Source organism: Strongylocentrotus purpuratus, unplaced genomic scaffold (genome assembly GCF_000002235.5).
Source record: "Strongylocentrotus purpuratus isolate Spur 01 unplaced genomic scaffold, Spur_5.0 spur5_scaffold_20, whole genome shotgun sequence".
NCBI classification, from domain to species: Eukaryota; Metazoa; Echinodermata; class Echinoidea; order Camarodonta; family Strongylocentrotidae; genus Strongylocentrotus; species Strongylocentrotus purpuratus.
This window is the reverse complement of record NW_022145606.1, coordinates 3325371-3346140: the sequence shown is the minus strand read 5'-3', so window position 1 is coordinate 3346140 and position 20770 is coordinate 3325371. Positions and strand designations below refer to the sequence as shown.

General features: G+C 36.2%; 1 protein-coding gene across 1 annotated transcript in view; it reads right to left on the bottom strand.

Moving 5' to 3' along the window:
- Window positions 1-2642: 2642 nt before the first annotated feature.
- LOC100892130 (monocarboxylate transporter 12) overlaps window positions 2643-20770 on the bottom strand; it is a 39606-nt gene continuing 21478 nt past the window's right edge. Inside the window, exons 3-5 of the mRNA XM_003729041.3 lie at window positions 11842-11985; window positions 9490-10473; window positions 2643-3040 (exon numbers count right to left, since the gene is read on the bottom strand). Coding sequence (XP_003729089.1) covers window positions 2904-3040; window positions 9490-10473; window positions 11842-11985 — 1265 coding nt within the window. The 3' untranslated portion in view covers window positions 2643-2903. The remainder of the gene's footprint in view (window positions 3041-9489; window positions 10474-11841; window positions 11986-20770) is intronic.

Sequence of the window (20770 nt, the reverse complement as noted above, 5' to 3'; positions counted from 1 at the left end):
AAGGTAAAAATCATGTGATTTTACATGAATTTTTTCTCAAGGGGGGGGGGGGAGGGGCCAGGGCCCCCCGGGCCCCCCAATGGATCCGCCACTGTATAATGTCACCATAATTAAAGCACCTACTGGCTCAACAATGAATGATATTTGGAAATAAAGAGTGGAGAACGTTTAACTTATACAAATACAACAAGAAAATCCAAATATAATGATAAAAATACATATATGCATACAAACAAGTGCACACGCACATTCACTCAACCATTCAGTCTTTAGGACCAACAGGGACACCATAACATGTGAGTGGTTTACTTTTTTACATTTTTATTTGAAGCCGTAAACCCTTCATTTGCTTAAGTCAAGCTTTCACAAGATATGTTATTTTCAATTGGGGCAAAACGGAACCCTGTTCCATTTTGTCCCGTACCTATATGGTCTATTTTGCCCCAATGACATATTTTTTAATAAAAGTTTGCGTAGAAAATACCTGAAGCATAGTTGGCAAGCAAACAGGCGAGTCTAACGTTGATATCTTTATGATTAATATATACAAATATTTGATTAGAATCGATACCAAAATTACCAAATTTCAGCCATATGAACATCCCCTTACTTTAGATCATGAGGCTGTAATTTTTTGGATGGGATCTTACTCCGATGTGCCTCGCTGTAACCGGATGAAAATTCAGTGCTGAAATTATTTTGGCATCTTCTCTTCTTCAAAGAATTTGCACAGAGGGCGACCTTTTTTAACATATGCTAATTTCAAAGTTCCATTTTGCCCCCCGGGTCCGTTATGCCCCACATTCCCCTATTGGGTTTTTACAGACGTGTATCAATCAGATATAATTATTTACGTCTAGGGACCAACCTTTAAACGTCACCATGCGAAAGACGTGACTCAGTTTCGAACCTGCGTCCTCGCCTAAATCAGTTTGTAACATCCACTGTTAGCTGGGTTACAGGCGCACGCCACAACGCCTAGTTATCATCACCAAGAAAGTTAAGGTAACTTTGAAACCATTTAAAAAGGTGTTATAAGACACCTAATAATGCCAAATTTTTCACACCTAAAAATCACGGATGCCCAGCTTAGATTAATAATCCGTTTGAGTCACGCGATCATTACCACGGAACTTATGGCAACCTTGACTACCATTTAAAAAGGTGTTTTAAGACACCTAAAAATTACTAATTTTTCACACCTAAATATCACGGAGTCACAGCCTAGATTAGTAATCAGTTTTAGCCACGTGATCATCACCAAGAAAGTTATGGTAACTTTGAAACCATTTAAAAAGATGTTTTAAGACATCTAATAATTACTAATTTTTCACACCTAAAAATCACGGATGTCGAGCTTAGATTAATGATCCGTTTGTGTCACGAAATAATCACCCCGGAACTTATGGCAACTTTGCCTATCATTTAAAAAGGTGTTTTAAGACACCTACGAATTACAAATGAAATGGGCCAGTTAATGGGTTGGAGACAACAAGTTCCAATATAAATGAAAACAAAAGAAGCTCGGATATACAGTTGAAATCCAGTTTAATAACTATATAAGTCAGCCGAAGCTCCAATCGTTACAAACGAAGAGTAATTATTTTAGAAACATTTTAAATATAAGCTGCTTCTCTCAGAGGCTGGGCGGCCCTATTGACAGTAAACTAGCAACACATCCTAAACATGATAACGGAATGAAATATATTCAACTTAACTCAACTAAACTAACCTCAAAATCCCGCACATGGCATTTAAATACTCCGGCACCCGAAGAGGCTTATACATGATATACCCAGCCAACCAGGAGGACCCTTACACAGCCAACCAATTACAATACGGGATATATAAAGTTACCCTTAGGTCATCCGACCAATTAAGAGAGGAGTTATACCTTTAATTAATTATAACCAATGACAAAGCATAATAGAAAAAGAGTGATTTGAACTAGTCACCGACAAAAATGGGAGGAGTCTATCTCTTCGCGAGAATGTCGCGTCCCCGGAAAAAAACAGTCTATTGTCTAACGTGTTATCGGAAATGAACACTTGTACACCTTGATGCAGAAATTCATTTCCAACGTGCTTATCGAAATGAACACTTTAATCTAATGCAAGAATTCAAAAACAGGGGTTGTTTACCCGATCCCGGCATACTATTGGAAACATAATTGATGCTATTTGAAGTTTAGGTGTATACCAAGTCAAACCAATAATCGTACAATTAATCAACCCAGCCCGGCTCTTCTATGGCTCTAGCGCCCCCTTTAGGTCAATGAGTTGCCCAAATCAGCGTACCACTACAATTATGTTTCACACCTGAATATCACGGATTCACAGCTTAGATTATTAATCTCCAGCTTGAGCCACGTGATCATCACCAAGAAAGTTATGGTAACTTTGAAACCATTCAAAAGAGGTGTGTAAGACACCTCAGAATTACTAATTTAATACAACCAGAGATTCACGGACAGAACAATCAGACGATTAGCCGGTGTAAGTAACGTGATTATTACCACCAACCTTGGATAACCTGTGAAACCAATCGATAAAGGTGCTTAAAAGACCAAATAATTACTTATTTATCACCACCATCGGTCAACCGATAACAAATTCGTTGCTTGGTTAAGTGGTTATTTGGTCATAAACACTTGATTTACAGAGGTTAGTGGAATCACGTTACTCCAGTCGCATGATAAATTGGTTGTTTTTTAGGTGAGATGAAAACGTGAACAGGAGTACCTTTACAAAAAATGAAGGCACGAGTTGATAACGTTTGAATCTAGTTCAAAAGGCACCATACTTTAAAATCATTTAGAATACACTACCAAAAGAGGTTATTTTTTAGTGTTCTGTTTATTGGGATGGCAGTGACAACTCGAGATAATAATGCTGAAATGTAATTCATTTCTCCGGGTCCCTGGTTCGTCTGCGGTACATACACATGATGAGGGTGGCCATCAAACAAACTCCCAACAAGAGGACAACGCCAAGAAAAATGAAGACTGTTTTCATGCTCTGTGTGCGATCATGGATGGTTCCTGGATGTGAGACAGATGGAGGGAAGGAGAGAGAGAGAGAGAAATAAATTACATACTGCTCTCCTTGCATTTCGACCGAAATTTCTTGAGACAGATTAAAATACTTATTGCATGATAGACCTAAAAATAAATTCTGGGCTGTTTTAGAAATTGTATTATATTAGTACTTTACAGTACCGCACATGTCGTTCCTTTTTTCACGAAGTGACGGTAATCAGGAAATTCGCAGGCGCTTGTTCAGAAACCTATCCTAAATTTCACCCGTAACTCCGGTGTGGAGATACCCTACTAAAACATACCCAAAATGAAGTAAATATTCATTAAATATTAAAATAAAGATCATGAATTAAAAGTCGTTATTTGTATTACCTGTTTGTATAAGTTTTTTTCCGGATAAACGTTGATATTAGTATACACTTTTTTACCTCGGCTAAATGTTTGCTTTTACTAAATGGAAAAATTACGGCGGGGGGTTAGATGAAATGGACATAATGAAAATAGCAGAAGTGATAATTGATAATTGATAATTCATGCTTCTTATCCTTCGTGTGCTTGACCTATAATCTTACAATCGCTTGGCAGACTGAGTCCAAAGTTTGACTTGTTTCACATTTGTATTATAGGCAATGGCGTGCTTGCAACCTATTTTGAAAAATTACGGTGGGTGAACTTTCAAAAGTCAATGAGACATGAGGGTTCCAATGAAAGAGCTAGTGATAACGTACGTCGGGGTGGACGTGCTTTTCGTATAAACAAAAAATGAATTTTTAACGATTTAAAAAAAAACGTCCATAGGCTAACATGTTAGGCTGCTGACTCTGACGATAGGGGGCGTTGTGAAATGAGACTAAACGGAGCAATTTGACCGTTTTTCCATGAAAAAAAAGACATAAAACAGGCTATAAAAAAAACTGTCAACACTTAAATGACATTTGTATTGCTTTGTGACAATTTCCATTCACCTAAAATGTAATTAAATTTATTATATAGTTGGGAGAATTAAGGAATCGATCAGATCAGTTTTTTTCAATTTGTACCATGAATAATGGTCCGTTTTTACTCAAATTTTCAGATTATCTATAATTGTACATCTAGCATTGAAGTCACTACCTTAGCACCACTATCTCTCATCTGGACAATGTTACCAAGTCCCTTTTAACCTCACAAATTTCGAACCACAATAACATCGAATTATGTCACTATGACGATGACGTAAACAAGAAAATACCTAGTAAAAGGATTTCCTGTTTTCACGAAGTGACGGCTAAGTACGCGCCGAGCTTACAGCCGGCCGTCACTTTGCGAAATTCTCGTCCGCTCATTTTCTGCTTTTATTTGTTTCACGAAGTGACGGGAGTGAAAATTTCGCAATTTGGAACAGTCACAGACCATGAAAAGGTGAGCTTGTTATAGTTTTTGTTTAGGTAAAGAAATGTGATACACTCTTTTGAGTCATTCTGATTCTTTGTAAGCCATAATATGTCCATGAGCGCAGAAATATATATAAAATGCACCGCCGTTCCACACATCGCCCCATATATTTTAATTTGCATGTAAGTGAATAAAGGAGTGAAGTTTGTGATGCAAAACTGAAACGACCAAATCATGTCTGAACAAACATACATCTAGACTAAATACCTTAAGTGGAGGGTCTTTCTTATCTCATTTCACATCAAGTATTGTTTTAATAAGTGTTTTTTTTTTTTTACATCTGCTAAATAAAAGCTAAGAATAAGAACGAACTTTTAAGCTTAACGAAAGTTAAACTTAGAGTTTAGACCCTACTTTTGTTTTAGTTTTAGTTTTACTTGTACTTTTAGTATTAGTAGTTTAGCTAAATATACATTTTATTTAGAGTCTATGGGTGGTATTCCGGTAGCGCGTACTAAGTTAGCGCGTACTTAGTTCACACTTTTATGGAGTGCCTGTTGCAAACTAATTTACCCTGTACAGATTATTTTAATCCTTCAATGAAAAGTGTCCAAAAAATTAATTTTGCAATGAAATAGGAAGAAAAAGATAATATGAGTATGAACTGAATTTCAACAAAGTCTTTGGTAGATTATCTTTGTCATGAATATTGAAGGAGGAAGATGAAACCTAGCATTCCATAGAAGTGTGAACTAAAATTCTTGTTTAGTCTGGACTTAGTCCCGGCTTAACTTATGAGAATACCACCCTATAACTCTAGATCATCATTTCATAATTATCAATTTATGTCAGCCACTAGTCAGTAATCCAGACGTGAGTAGATCAGGATCTAGACAAAACTGAGTCACTGTGACTTTACTTGTAAAGGTGTGCTTGGGGTGTAAGCAGCTTCAGGGCTCCAAGGCTAACATGGCCAAGGACAAGGGGAGTATGAGCTGAGATGGCATGGGATATTTAGACGAGCCTGTTTAACTGAAAGGGAATTCACTGAGTTGCCTTTGAAGCAAAAAAGGGACATGAATGAACAGTTATTAAACAAAATGAAATTCAAATAGTCTACGGTCCTACCCTGAAAATGACTAAATGGCACCATCCGAAAATGGGATACTTTTGTTTGGAGACTGAAGTAATCTCATGAGTAGTCTACCAGTTGGGGAACAATGTCCACACGTTTAGCTTATTTTCTTCCATTGTCTGTACTCAAGGTGTTTTAACGGCAGCACTTTAGTATCCTTGGTCACTTACCCTATACAATAATTTGTTTAAACAATTGTTCTTGATACCAGCAAATGTTGCCCAACTCCACTCCGTGTTTTAAGGAATTTTCCAAGCAAGCACTATACCAGATGGTGTACATGTCACAAAATTGCACAGTAGAATATACAGGAATAACCTACACTTCATGCAGTGGTAATGATTATGATGATGTTTTTGCTTTCACTTAGTTTCAGATGCAGTAGATACATTTTGCGCTTTTATGAAGGAAGCACTTGGACTGGTACATCTACTTTTCAACAATGTTGCAGGCCAGATACAAATCCAGGTGAGAATAGTTGTTATGGTCTGTGCAATAAAATCACACATTAGCAGCATATAGAGAGTTATGATTAATCATGACCGGTCTGTATAATGCCATCCATTGGTTTACGCTCATTACCGAACTTGCGATCGATAAAAATCAGTGAAATTCACTGCTATTATATATGATTGCTACTTAAGCAATTAAATATTAACAGGGAAATATAGATATGGAGTATGTAATGCACTTAGCAGACATAGTACAAAGCTGGACAGAAACGTGTTTCTAATTTTGGCGAAGGCTATATATGTACATGAACATGACCATTGGTATATAATATTTTCAGCTAAAGCCTAAGTCTTGATCATGTTGTATGACAAGTACCAAGCACACTCACTGCGTATGTGAATTGGGGGTGGTAGTTGTTTGGTAGGGGCAATTGAAAACGTCTGTTTGGGGTCAGTTATGCCTAGTAATTAATTTGATGTACAAAATATAATACTAGATTTATTTCTTTTCCTCTGCTTGCAAAAAAAGAAGGAACATAACTTGTACTGTCATTATTTATTTTATTCTACAAAATTGGTGACCTCAAAGTGGGTGCGGTATGGAATTGTTGAAGCAATTCACTAAATACAGTCAGAGCTGCAGATGTGACTTGGCATGGTGACATCAAAGTAGTTCATATGGCTTCGATGGCGTTTATGATGATGAGCTACTGTCTATGCTTGGGAAGAAGTCAAAAGGTATCTTCTTCCCTTCTTGATCGTTTCCCAATAGTTGACATTTTAGATATTCCTAATTAATTGTTGTTAATGTTTAGGTCTCTTAGTTTAAAGGTAATACAAAGTTTTGGTATGGGGTCATGGATTTGGTTCTAATGCACATATTGGAAGCGTATGCCATCTTACAATATTCAGTGATCGTTGTCGCGGTTGAAATCGAGTCTAAAATTATGAAATTGTAAATAATAAACTCTTTATGTTGTATAGCTCCCTCTCAAGGTCAAGATATTAGTTAAGCTATAAAACAAAGTTTCTTGACTAAAATCGACCGATTAGCTATTCGCGTTTTGGAAATTATATATCACAACTACTTATTCTGAGATTTTCATGGTCGCAGCTACCATTGTACGGCCGTAGGCGCTATTTAAGGTTTATCAAAATTTACCGGGAGCACCGGTAAATCTTTATATTCAATTTTTCTCGAAAGCAGAAGTGTTTTAGGGCCTGAATTTTCTAGTGCTTATAATACATCAACAGGGGCATTCAAATATATAACAATTGTTAAGAATCACTATCCACCCAATTTTCAAAATTTTCCAAAGCTTTGTAATACCTTTAAGGGAATGAGTGGTCGTATCGAGATCACCATCTAATTTTTTTTTAAATCCTTAACAAAAATTGCTAATACTAAGATTATACCAATTAAAGTATCTAATTTAAGGCCCTCTCTAAAATTTGGTACCAAAACTACACAAAATAATTTCACCTTATCATAAATATAATGCACTGTAAAGTTTTCCCTTTCATAATTGACATTCTGATAATAATAAATTAAATTAATAATAAATTGATTTTGACTTTTTTATTATGATTTTCCAATCTCTTATTTTCTTGTGCTTTCAAGCAGTCTAGATCAAGAATCTTCACTGCTTCAACCATTATCGCTTGGATGACATACGTGTGAAGAAACTTGAAGAACTTTTGTTGAAGAGCATGCTTAAGAAACTAGAATCAATCATATTGATCGTTGAGGCAATGCTCCAATGTTTCAATACCTAAATCTCTCTTTTATACTGTAAAAGAGTAATCATTTTGAATATCATAAATATAGAAAACTACACTCATAATTGTAATTGTGTGTAGAATTCAGTAATCGCAATGAAATGGATTGATTTAAAGTGAACTGGTAACTGTGTCCATGATTTCTGAAACAATGAACTGAATGGTCGAACCTGTGTCAGTTTTCTGTTACAGTATAGAGGGCGCTGTTATGCTGACGCCTACACTTATATTTTTACTCAGACTTTTTGATTTTTTTTTCACCTAGAATTTTACTTTTTCGTCAAATGTGTTACGACTTTGCATAGCTATTTGGGCAGAAACCAACGTTAAGAAAACCCCATAAACATACCTTACCCATCTGGCTATGCATTTTCCAACCAAAACATTTAATTCTTTTGAATATAAAAAATGTATTTCTATTCATATATTGTATAAGTCTAATATATAATTTTATTGCAAATATGGTAATACAATTCGAATTTCTGTACATGTACCAAGCAATTTGCCAAGGTCGTTGAAGCACAATTATATATCATATGTACAAAAGAATTCCAATTTTACTACCATAATGCTACCATGCATAATGTTTTACGTGTAATTTTACTTTGTCACTGATGTATACTTTGTAAAAGAAACTGCAATTCGGCTCTCGGGCCGCGAATGTTTTTTAATGAAATAAACCATTTTAAATTAAATTAAAAAAAATTAAAATATTGTAATGAACTCCAGCAAACATAAATCTTTGATATTCAAATGTTTAGCTCAGAACAGCTATTTATCAGGTAGGCCTACCTCATTTTTAGAAATCATTAATGCATATTAGAGTTTTTAATTTCAGTTCTATCATTTCCATGAGTTCTCATATCGTATCTTTGTATTGAAGAATTTGTTTATTTCTTTTAAATGTTTATATTTATATTTCCACAATTTGTTTTTTCTGTCAAAGCACAATGTTACTAGTTCACATTTAATGGTTTTATTTTTACTTCTCTAGTTATTCTCATCGTAATTGTATTTAGTACTTCAAACTATCATATAATCATAAAATATAATGTTGCCTTTTAAATGTATCTGTATGGTGAGAAGTAAAATTATGTAGTCAAAATGATATTTCCATGTTTATCATGCATTGTTCAGCTGATAATTGTTTAGTCAAAGATTACGTGTTTGCCTGGGTGAAGATAACCTTTTAGCATTGGTAAACTTTTGCAGATGCTCCCAGGCCTTGTCTCACCCCCGCTTGATCGATCCGCTCCCTCCCCGCTAAAGCCTCGCTCTGTCGCTCCATCGTTTTGCATAAATTTCACCCCATGCCATTTTGTCCCCCCCCCCGTAAGAAATTCCTGGATCCGCCACTGATGCCCATACCCTTTGAGCTTTAGGGGGTCCGCCCCTTGACCCCGCCGGGGCTTTGCCCCTAGACCCCACTTTGAAAAACGTTCAGCGGGGTCTGCATGTAAGAGTGGGGATGATGCGGATTTTTTGTGTCAGCCCCAAAAGGTTTTTGCTCATTACGCCACTGGGCATACATACATGGAAGTTTGGTCAAATCTTTTCTCCTTTTTCTCGTCATAATTCGAATTTTCGGGTATTTAAAGAGCAATTGTTAGCGGACATTTTCTACCATGCTATTCTTCTTCCAAACTGACTTAAATGTATTTAGAAAGAGTAAGCTCACACATTAACTTTCACCGAATTTTCAACCTTAATACCTGCTATGTATCCTGAAAGGACGTAGCCCAACCCTAGCATTAACTTATAGACGCTAGAGCCATCGGGGAAATTCTCAGGTCGAACTACCAAGGCCAGGAGGGGCTCCATGGTCATGTTCCCGGTAAAGAGCCCCACTCCGATCATAAACGAAGTCATCAACAGGTAAATGTAGGTTGCTTGGAAAGTTTGCAGGAAGCAAAACAGGCTGGCTGTGACGAGACCGGTGAGGTGGGCCTGCGGGCACCAGTCAGGGTGGTATCTGAGTACGATGGACACGAGGATTGAGGCTACAAGCCCACCGGTACCACCGGCGGTGGCGAGGAAAGTTGATTGAGCCAGGCTGAGGCCTTGGGATAGACCATATGAAACGTTAAAGACAGCCCATCCGCCCGTTGCAAGGAACAGTGTCAACTCGATTTGGAGGTATAGGAACGTAAACAAGGGTTCTTCCACTAAGATGTATACATGCAGACTTGTCAAAACTGACTGAAAGGTACTTAGTCCGCCATTGCTTGCTTGTTCGTCAATCAGTGCTAAGGTTTCTTGGTCACAGTCGGACTCTGGTAGATTCTGATCTTCTGGATCATGATCTGACATGGCACGGTTCTGCAGCAATGGAGGATCGCGCTCATACAACCTTTCAGAAGTGGCGTTTGGATCCTCCGTACTAGCAGTACCTTCATCCGAAGATGTAAGCGTTACGTTTTCAGAAAGGCTGTTCGACGCCATCTGATGACGGGTTCTGGGTTCCTTGAAGGTCAGACATACAGGAAATAGGTTGAGGACAAGCCCTCCTAAAACGAGCAAAGTGCCTGAGTATCCATACGCCTCTACCAGCTTCTCAGCGATCGGTGGCATTATCATGGATCCAAAGGGAATACCTAAAACAGTCACGCAACTGAAGAAGGCAAATTGGTCTGTACCTCCGTAGTACTGAAAGATGAGGATGGTGGCGTGAAGATTGATTAACGAGCAGGAAAATCCTGGAAAAAAGAATGGGATAGAATGAGGTATAGACTGTGTATAGGTAAACCTTGAGTACCTTAGTAAGAAAATGGGGGGGGGGGGGGCGGGGGGATTATCTCTTATTTTCGCAGCATTTTTATTCAAGTGCGACGAGCACGAGAATGTTCTCAATATAAATAATTTGAACACGATTTTCTATATTAAAAAAAAATGACATCAATATCCGAGTTTTTTTCTATGGATGGACTATGGCTCCCACGAGAAGATTTCGTACTTGGTACTAGGTTGGGTAAACCCTTTGGCAGCTCACTCAGGAAGCTATACTGGGATGGCAGGTGGGCGAGTAACTGCAAGGAGTGTCATGAAATGCTGGAATGGTGTGTGGACATACATAGGCTTACATACAAAAAGGGGTTGTAGAAGTTGGAACTATTTTAATCCCGCGAGCGATTGGCCCTTGGTAACATTTGGCTTGGGTACTTAGTTGCCCATGCGTTCAGCTGCCCGCATAGTTATGAGGTTACAGTTGCCCGAATATTGTAATATCGAATTAACCGGGGCTGGGTTGCAGTTCCGCATGTCGTATCTTATACGCCTATATTCATAAGACACGAATTCTATAATAATTTGTCTTTGTTATCAGGTCTGTTGATCACACCTGATAATCGTTTTAACATGGATATGATTTCGAACTCAATAACAGATAAATCAATGCAAGGCCGACACAAGAGGGGATATCAGAAGGTAGAGACACTCCTTTCCATTTGTGTCTCAAACGGTTTAAAGTATATGCATGCATAATCCCCACACTCCCCTTCCCTTTGTCGTTACAAAATGCTAAATTGATTTGAACATCAGTCAGAATGTTCATAATGCTAACTATGCATGTTGTACTATCACGACGTTGAATATAGAATTAAGGTTTCTTATTTTGAATTCAGCGTGATCCTCCTTGCATACGTCTTATATATTTCATGCGCTCAATTTGTAATTTTTAAATTGTTTTGTCATTATTTAAATGGTCCTTTATGACTTTATGGTGCAAATTATAAGGCACGCTATAACTTGCAAGGAAAAGGCGCTGCATCAAGTACTATTTGTGAACTAGGTGTACCGCACCCCTGAATTCCTTCTAACGATATCCCTTGACATTCTAGTAGACCGACAGCCCACGAGACCGGCAAAGTCTTGTGAACTTGTGAGACCGACACGTTGGTCCCACCCTGGGCCTTCGGTCATGCCGGTTTCGTGGTTCAAGAGATAACTTTTCAGACAGCTCTTGAAACCGAAATTGGCGGTCTTGTAGGTTGTCGGTCTTTTCAATTTGCGGGCTCATGGGGTCCTCAAATTATTGCTGACGCCCCTGTATCCACCCATACTCGTACCTGACAGGAAAAACAGAAAGGAGAGCGATATGACATTCCTTGAAAAGAAAGACAACACCAGTGCAAGTCCGGCACACAATCCACCGCAAGATGTCAGCAACCTCTGGTTTCCTCCAGACTTTAGAATCAGCATTGCAATGGGCGCTTGGGCGAAAGAAGAAAAAAATAACCACAAATAGTAATTTGACACCTTCCCCTAAATCCAATGGGGAAAAGTGAAAGGATGGGTAAGGGATTAAAGCGAAAAAACCTACGGGCCATCTGTTGCATTCATCGGCAAAGCTACGGGGTAACAGGGGTACTTGTAAATTAACATGCCCTTGCTTAGGTCTACATCTTAGGCTGTACTCATCATACATGATGGGGCCTTTAGGGAGAGATCTAAGGTTCATGAGGTTTGGTTATAATTCCTCTGCACCCGGCCAAAGGCATGAATGGTAAAGCCGTACGATTGTCAATTACTGACGGATTTATCAGGTGGGGGTACACCAGCTCGTTAACCCCCAAATACGAAACGCGGTGGACCTTAGGTACATAACAAACGAAATTAACAAAAGACTTAACTCCGTTTCGTTGACAATCAGCCGTAGACGAAAGACTTCATTCATGGCGGATTGTCAACGAAACGGATTTAAATCTATTGTCAATTCTGCTTTTTGCTACGGCAGGCAGCCAGTGAAAACGAATTTGTTTGCTAAAATTATGAAAATGTAAGGGCTACTTTAAACAAACAGAACTTTGTCATTCCTTGCTCATTTTTTCTGATTGAGGTGTCATATGAAAGGGCTCTTTGAAATTCAGATGCCGCCCTCCAAACGACTTTTCGGTTTCCTCTCTTCAAATCGATTTTAATCACTTATGCATGAAATATGCATCATAATGAGTTGCATCAAATGAAAGAGGAGGATCTAAGCTTTCCAAATATGTGTCATTTATCAATTATAATTGTAATGAAGTTATGATAAAACATAGATAATTCTCGGTTTCGTTTTATCTGGAACTCACTGTATACCATGCTCTTAATCGTGGCCTGTTCCGTTATGTTATTCGTTGTTTTCCTTCTATCATTTTCTCATTCTGTCTTTCCTTATATTATTCTTTGTTTCTTCCTTCTATCACTTTCTCTTATGTTATTCTTTGTTTTAATCATTCTACCATTTTCTCTTTCTGTCTTTCCTTATGTTATTCTTTGTTTCTTCCTTCTATTCTCATGTTATTCTTTGTTTTTTCCTTCCATAACCTTTTCTTATGTATTTCTTTGTTTTAATCATTCTATCACTTTCTCTTTCTGTCTTTCCTTATGTTATTCTTTGTTTCTTCCTTCTATCACCTTCTCTTATGTTATTCTTTGTTTTTATAATTCTATAGCTTTCTCCTATATTATTCTTTGTTTTAATCATACTATCATTTTCTCTTTCTGTCTTTCCTTTTGTTATTCTTTGTTTCTTCCTTCTATACTTATGTTATTTTTTTCCTTCTATCACCTTTTCTTATTAAATTCTTTGTTTAAATCATTCTATCACTTTCTCTTTATGTCTTTCTTATTTTATTCTTTGTTTATTCCTTCTATCAACTTCTCTTATGTTATTCTTTGTTTTAATCATTCTTTCATTTTCTCTTTCTGTCTTTCATTATGTTATTCTTTGTTTCTTCCTTCTATTCTTATGTTATTCTTTGTTTTTTCCTTCCATAACCTTTTCGTATGTATTTCTTTGTTTAAATCATTCTATCACTTTCTCTTTCTGTCTTTCCTTATGTTATTTTTTGTTTCTTCCTTCTATCACCTTCTCTTATGTTATTCTTTGTTTTTATAATTCTATAGCTTTCTCCTATGTTATTCTTTGTTTTAATCATACTATCATTTTCTCTTTCTGTCTTTCCTTCTGTTATTCTTTGTTTCTTCCTTTTATACTTATGTTATTCTTTTTTTTCCTTCTATCACCTTTTCTTATTAAATTCTTTGTTTTAATCATTATATCACTTTCTCTTTCTGTCTTTCCTTATTTTATTCTTTGTTTCTTCTTTCTATCAACTTCTCTTATTTTATTCTTTGTTTTAACCATCCTTTCATTTTCTCTTTCTGTCTTTCTTTATGTTATTATTTGTTTCTTCCTTCTATTCTTATGATATTCTTTGTTTTTTCTTTCATAACCTTTTCTTATGTATTTGCAATGACGAATATCGTCATTGCCTTGTTTTCGTTCACGTTCTTCCAAATGAATATTCTTCTTCTTCTTCCCAGGAAATCGCATTCGTTTTGCACGTAGTGTTTGTTATTCCTAGTTAGGTGCTTTCCTCATGTCCATTTCCGTTCAAATTGCATAGGCATAGTCTCTAGCATCTCATCAAGGTCACCTATTTTTTCGATTTTCGAAATCACTCATGCATAACCATCCAGGCGCCATTTTGTCCGTTTCTGGTCCATTTTTAGGCCTTTCTTTCTTCCTTCCTATCTCTACTATCCTAGATCCTACAAACTTCTAATAAATTCCTCTAGATAGTCTAAGAGATGTTCTTTCATCTGCGACGCATAACCTGCCCTTCAAAATGCCATCTTCGTACTCAAAATTCAAATCCGAAACCGACTCCATCAAAAATCTCTCAAATTCTTGAAAAATTGACCCGTATAAATCTAAAACTGCCATAACTTTATCATATAAATTCAGTTTTGTTTTAAAATCTCACCGTATCCTTATCCATAATTGCACATAGCCATGCCAAATTTCATGCTCCAATGGCTATGCAAAACATAAATAGCGCCCTCTAAATTTCTGGGAATTGGCTTTCTTTCTGTGGCCGTATCTCCATTATGGCTTGGCAGACCCGTACTCTTTTTTGGATTTAGATACCCGAAGATATCCCCTTTCAAGCCATATACGAAATTATATACCCTATCTTTGACCAAATTTGAGAAAATTGCTCTCCAAATTCGTCATTTTCAAGAAAATTGCAAAATAACTTCAACTTGCTCTAAAATTGCGATCATTATACCTACAACAATGAAACTTAGCAGACACGTGTATCAATACACGTGACAACTGTCCGCCAAGTTTGGTAAATTTCAATGACCTCAGCGCAAAGTTATCGCTAAAAATGATGAACTTACTATGCATTCGGTATAGCCACAATCAGGGTGCAACTATTCTACGTACAGTGTTACGCATCTCTCCTGAAAACACAAAGTCATCTAATCAAATGTCTTGTGGCCTGAAATGTTGGACCATATGAGTTCTTCATCAGGCAGCAACTTTCGTTCGAATTTCTTTTGTGTTGGTGGTGTGAGAAAGGTAATAGAGAGCCAAAAATGCCTCTTTTTGGCTGTTACTCATTTGCACTTCAAAAATGTGTCTTTTTCATAAGGTGTTACTGTGGAATTACACAAGATTTGCCATATCCTTTTATGCCATCTTATAGTCCTTTTTATCTTCCCTCAGTATTTTTTACGGCTTGAGAATTGACTCAAGAATTGCCATACAGTGGTTATTTCTGTGAAGAGAGACGAGCGTAACGCTTTTTTTAAAAAAACAGCTATGTGCATAATTTTGCCTCTATATTTCATATATTTTAGCACTATATTAATAGGTTATTGGTTATATTTTCTGAGTAACATGTTGTCCTATCATCAGAAACAAAAAATTAAACAAAGATACAAACGTTACAAAAATATATGCCCACATTCTGATCATAAATTGTGTCCGGAATTTCCTGTAGTGTCCGTAACGGTGTAATTCCTGCTATGTGAAAATGTTTTCAAAGTTCTTATATACTTTGATTTGTGCAACTACCCCCGGGGACTAGCTGTGGTATAATAATATTCAGCTAAGCATAACAGTTTTTTGTTGCAATTTAATGAATGGCATTTGTAGTGTCCGTAACGTATGTAGTGTCCGTAACACAAGTGTGTGATGGTGTTAATGGTGTAAAAATACAGCGCGATAACTAAATACTACTAATTTGTAATTCAAATTTGATTTGATACAGTTGCTCTTCTCAATGAATCAAAACAATTCTCTTTCCATGGGAGGTTTTCTCCTGGATATGATATTTCGCAAACTAAAAACCTATTTTTCATGAATTTAATTTTAAAGATAAAAAAAAAATTGACTTACAAGTAATTTAATATCTATATTTTATTTCAACAATATCAGTTAGATGTAATAAAGTATGAAATTAAATGCATCATTGTGTTTTAGCTTCAATGTTGAGGGTAGAAAAGAGTAGGAGCCAGTGTTACGGACACTACAGATCTGTGTTACGGACACTACAGGAGGAGTAATATCAAGGCCTGGAAGCCAAACTATACCTCCTTTTCTGGATAACAGTGTTCTAAAATAAATTTTAACAATGTTAAAGCTGTCTATGACATCAAATATGTATGATGCATGAGAAAATACAATATTTTAATCATTTAATTGCCTACCTACAAAATGTATAAGTCACTACATTGTAGTTTATGTCCACACCCACATACACAATTTGGCACACACCAGTACATGTATGACTAGTATCTGCTGAAGACTATGGAAACATACCTTCTTTTGAGGACACCCCCTTTGAGGAGATTTACATATAAATTATGAAATATATCATCGTCTTCGTTTTTGCTCACAATTTCTCTTGATAAAGTAAGCTACCTATTTGATAGAGAGAGAGGAAAAAAAAATAGACTGAGGTCGCTTTTGACTTCTTTACAGACATTTTTATATACATCTGAGGATTTTATGAATACTGGTTTAATTGCCACCACCAATAATGATCACCGAACATCTGAGGATTATCGAATAAACGTATCAGAAATGGTTATTGCGTACACCATAATTTTGTATATAGATTAATTATCACTGTTTTTCGGCGTACACTGTCTAAGGTTTTACAAGTATACCACTTAGTTGGTTGGATTACTCTTCATAAAGTACACACTGTGGTCTTTTTATGACCCCAATTTTTCCAACGCTATTTTAGCGAGCTCCTAAAAATGGGTTCTAAACATACTGAATATATCCTGCAGCACGGACGATAAAAGGACACAGTGGGAACTTTCTTTTCCAAACATATTGTTTTTTCGGCCTCACTGAACAAATCTTGTAAGGTCCTATGAGTTACTTCTCAAAATAATGAAGTACATCATATTTTTGCATTTTCAAGGGTTTCCATGCTAATGTCTAATAAGAGGCTCACCTTAATTATGCTACAGTACATGATATACAGTATTATCCTCTTTTTTCTGTTCTTCCTTATTTTATTGTATTAATTTCTGATTCTTATCCTTTTCTTTATTCTTCTTTTTCTTTTATTAAGTAGTTATCTTTTTATTCTCTTCTTCCTTCTTTCAATCTTTCTTCATGCTTTCCTTCTTTATATCATTTTTTAATGTCTTCTTTCATCTTCCTTAATTGTCTAAATAGTTATGCTTCTTTCATGTTCTTATGACTAAATTAGGCTTCTTTCAAATGTTTTAAGTGAGCAAAGAAGATGGAGAAGAAAAAAAAAAACACTACAATTGGGCCACCCCTAGAACTAAATAGAACAACTTGTGTTGTCTGTTTGTCAGATTTTTCTGCTTCTATTGAAAGGGTGGACTTCCTAAGTCCTATCCAAGAGACTTGGTAATGAGGATTTAAAAAGATACCCTCTGTTGGCCTCAAGATATTATGCAGCAACAACAATGATGGCAGAAAAAAAAGCAAATGGATTACTTATATATTGCATCAAAGAATAGCATGTATATGTATAAAATGTAGTGTCCGTAACAATGGGTAACATCCTATAGGATTTTGTACATAAGTTATTTTGGACAACTTATGATATGAAACGAGCCTTCCTAGCAACTTGATTTGTTTTTATATGTATACAGATGGGACTAAAGTTTGTAATTTGTCTCATTTATCAATGTTTGGTTGGCTTTTTAAAAAGTTTCAGGTTTTGAAAAAATGTAATTTATCAGATTTGACCTTGTGTTACCTCTGATGTGTATACTGCGTCTAATTTATGGACTGAAGTGAGTGTGAATTGTTTTATTTTGTACAAATGGCCATTGGCCAAGAAATCCCCCAAAGAAGTGCAAAATATTTGATAGTTTCCTCAAGGATGTTGCAGGGTATTAACCCCAGGGTATTGATGAACAATTTGGGGTTGATGAAACTGCTCTATTGCATACTTTATTTTTGGACCCAAGTGCAAATGGTTTTGCACCCTGATTGTGGCTATACCGGTTACGTAATAGCGTGTTAAATGCGTGCAGTACATTGCGCGCAGATGACAATAGTGTCAAACTGACCGCAATGAAGTGCCCTTTCGGATGATACCAAGTATGATACATGTTCACACACAAAATTGTGAGTTAATCGCATTTTAGACACCATATTATACTGTTTATGATAATGTTAGTATAGACGACCGTTAGTGCCAATTCGCCCGTCATTGCACGCATATCGTTGTGCCACGATTGCAGGTCTAGTTTTTTGTTTAAATCATTCTATCATTTTCTCTGTGTGTCTTTCCTTATGTTATTCTTTGTTTCGGGGGTTCACCCCGTTTTACTACGACCTATAGGTTTCTCATTGCACCGTGACTGCCGTGTCCAATTTGTTGACAGTTTACAAATCTGCGTTGTCTCACTTTCATCCCGTTTCGTCCACGGTGGCCTGAAACGTGGTTGCCGTGGCCGCCGGGAACATACGTTTTATGAATAGGGGCCCAGGATTCTGTAAAAGGGGCAAACTACAGCTCGGAAAAGTTTTCGAAGAGCAAACTAATATAGGAATTGTGATGTCAGTCACACCCACCATCACTACATACCTTGCATGCAATATATGTTAGCATTGTTGACAAAATTTGACTGTGCTGTTTGGTACTGCCGTAATTGCAATGACGATCTTCGGCATTGCTTTGTTTTCGTTCACATTCTGTCCCATTAATTGCAATGACCTGTCTCCAAGATTTTGCAATAGAGCTAGGATGTCGTCAAGGAGATCCCCTGTCAGCTCTTATCTTTCTATTATGCGCCAAAATACTAGGTCTTTTGTTTAGAAATTCCGATTCCATTTTGGGTTTGAGCTTAACTAATAGACATCTTAAAATAATTCAATATGCAGATGATACTCTCTTAACATTGAACGGGTCGGTAATGTAATTAAACAGTGCATTAAGCATTTTAGACAAAGATAATACAATGTCTGGTTTAAAAGTTAATATACAAAAGACACATGCGATATAGATTGGAGGATATATAAACAAGAAAGATGGTGTTCTTTTGAATAGAAATTTAAATTGGGTGTTGATGATTATTGCAGATATTTAGGTACATACTTTTGTACGGATTCGCCCAAATTGGTAATTCACAATTGTATTGAAAAATTGAAAGAAATCAAAAGTCAAATTACATCGTTGTTATAGTGCGGTATGGTATGTAATCCCGTATAATTTTTGTGCCAAAGTTGATTTTTTGGCTGTTTTGGCTTTGCAATTTGCAATCTTTCTTGCCTAAAGTAAACTGCAAGATTTAAAATTATATATGGGAAACAATTATTTTCGGGAACTGGCAGGTAAAACAAAGAACCTTTTTTTTAAAAGAAATGTCCATGGCCTATTGTACGCTCTTGTCCATGCATTAAAGGGATCCGGTAACTTTGTCTCAGATTCTGAAACAAAATCCGGTATTTAGCTCATGCTACAATAATAATGATAAACCTTTAGGTCATTCAGGAACTCCATGACTTTTACAAGCCGATCGCCTGTCTGATTATCAAGATATTTATGATTGAAATTACAAATTTTGAAAACCGTTCGCCGAACGGTTTTCATAACACTACAGTCTATCGTGGAAAACGAGTATGGTAAAACCGGTCACTCAAAGATTTTTACTTTGTTGAGGCACTTTTTGATCATTTTGAAGCGCGATTTTTTAGGGCTTCAATATTACACCATATCACAGATACTGATAATACGTAGGGCCGCGTATATCAGATTTAACATTGTTAAAAAATCCCTTTAAGATTACATTTGATTTTATTTTATTTCTGCATTTTTTTCCAAATATAACATAACTGAATAACAAAGAACATATAAGTGTAAGATATAATACAACATAAACAAACAATAATTTCTTCAAGTCAATTTTTTTTTTTTACATAATATATGTACATATAATAACTAAACTTAATATTTACATAACATATCATTAATCTAAAGTATTAATCCGAACTATTCTGTTGGAAAGGTGCAGGAGACCGTAATCATAAACAAAGCTTGGCAAGGATGGCGGCCTCAAAAAAAAAAAAAAAAAAAACCTTAAGGTAAAACTTAAAATGAAAAGTGTTTAAACAATCTTTGTGTATGAGTTGGTGAGCGTGTTGTGCAAGTTTGTGTGTGTATATATATATATATATTGTGTGTGTGTGTGTGTGTGTGCATGTGCACGCGAGCATGCGTGTTTGTATGTGTTTGTAACGAATAGTGGAAGTGCACGTAGCTCTGTGTGGTATAGTGGAGTGAAAACAAATAATAAAGGAAACCAAGAATACGAAAAAGAAAAAAAAAATTGCAAAACTGAGTTGCAATGTGACCAAAATTTGACAATTGCCCACTGCATGTTAAAATTAGTTATGTAGATATTTCGATATAAGAGGTTTTTTTTGAGAGATGCTTTAAAAAATAGAGAGATGAACAATGCCTTATCGAATTTGGTAAGGAGTTCCAAACATCTGGTCCATGATGTCTTACTGATTTTTGTACTAAAAGTATTTTAGGATTTTCTTAGTGATAATTTGTTGAACAACGGGTGAGGTATGTGTGAATGTTTGAGTTTAAACTGTACATATTGTGAAATAGGGATGGTAGTTGATTACGAGAATATTTATACATGAAAATTGCATGTCTGAAAAATGAGAATATCTTGTATTTGTAATGTTTTTAAATCCTGAATCCGTGT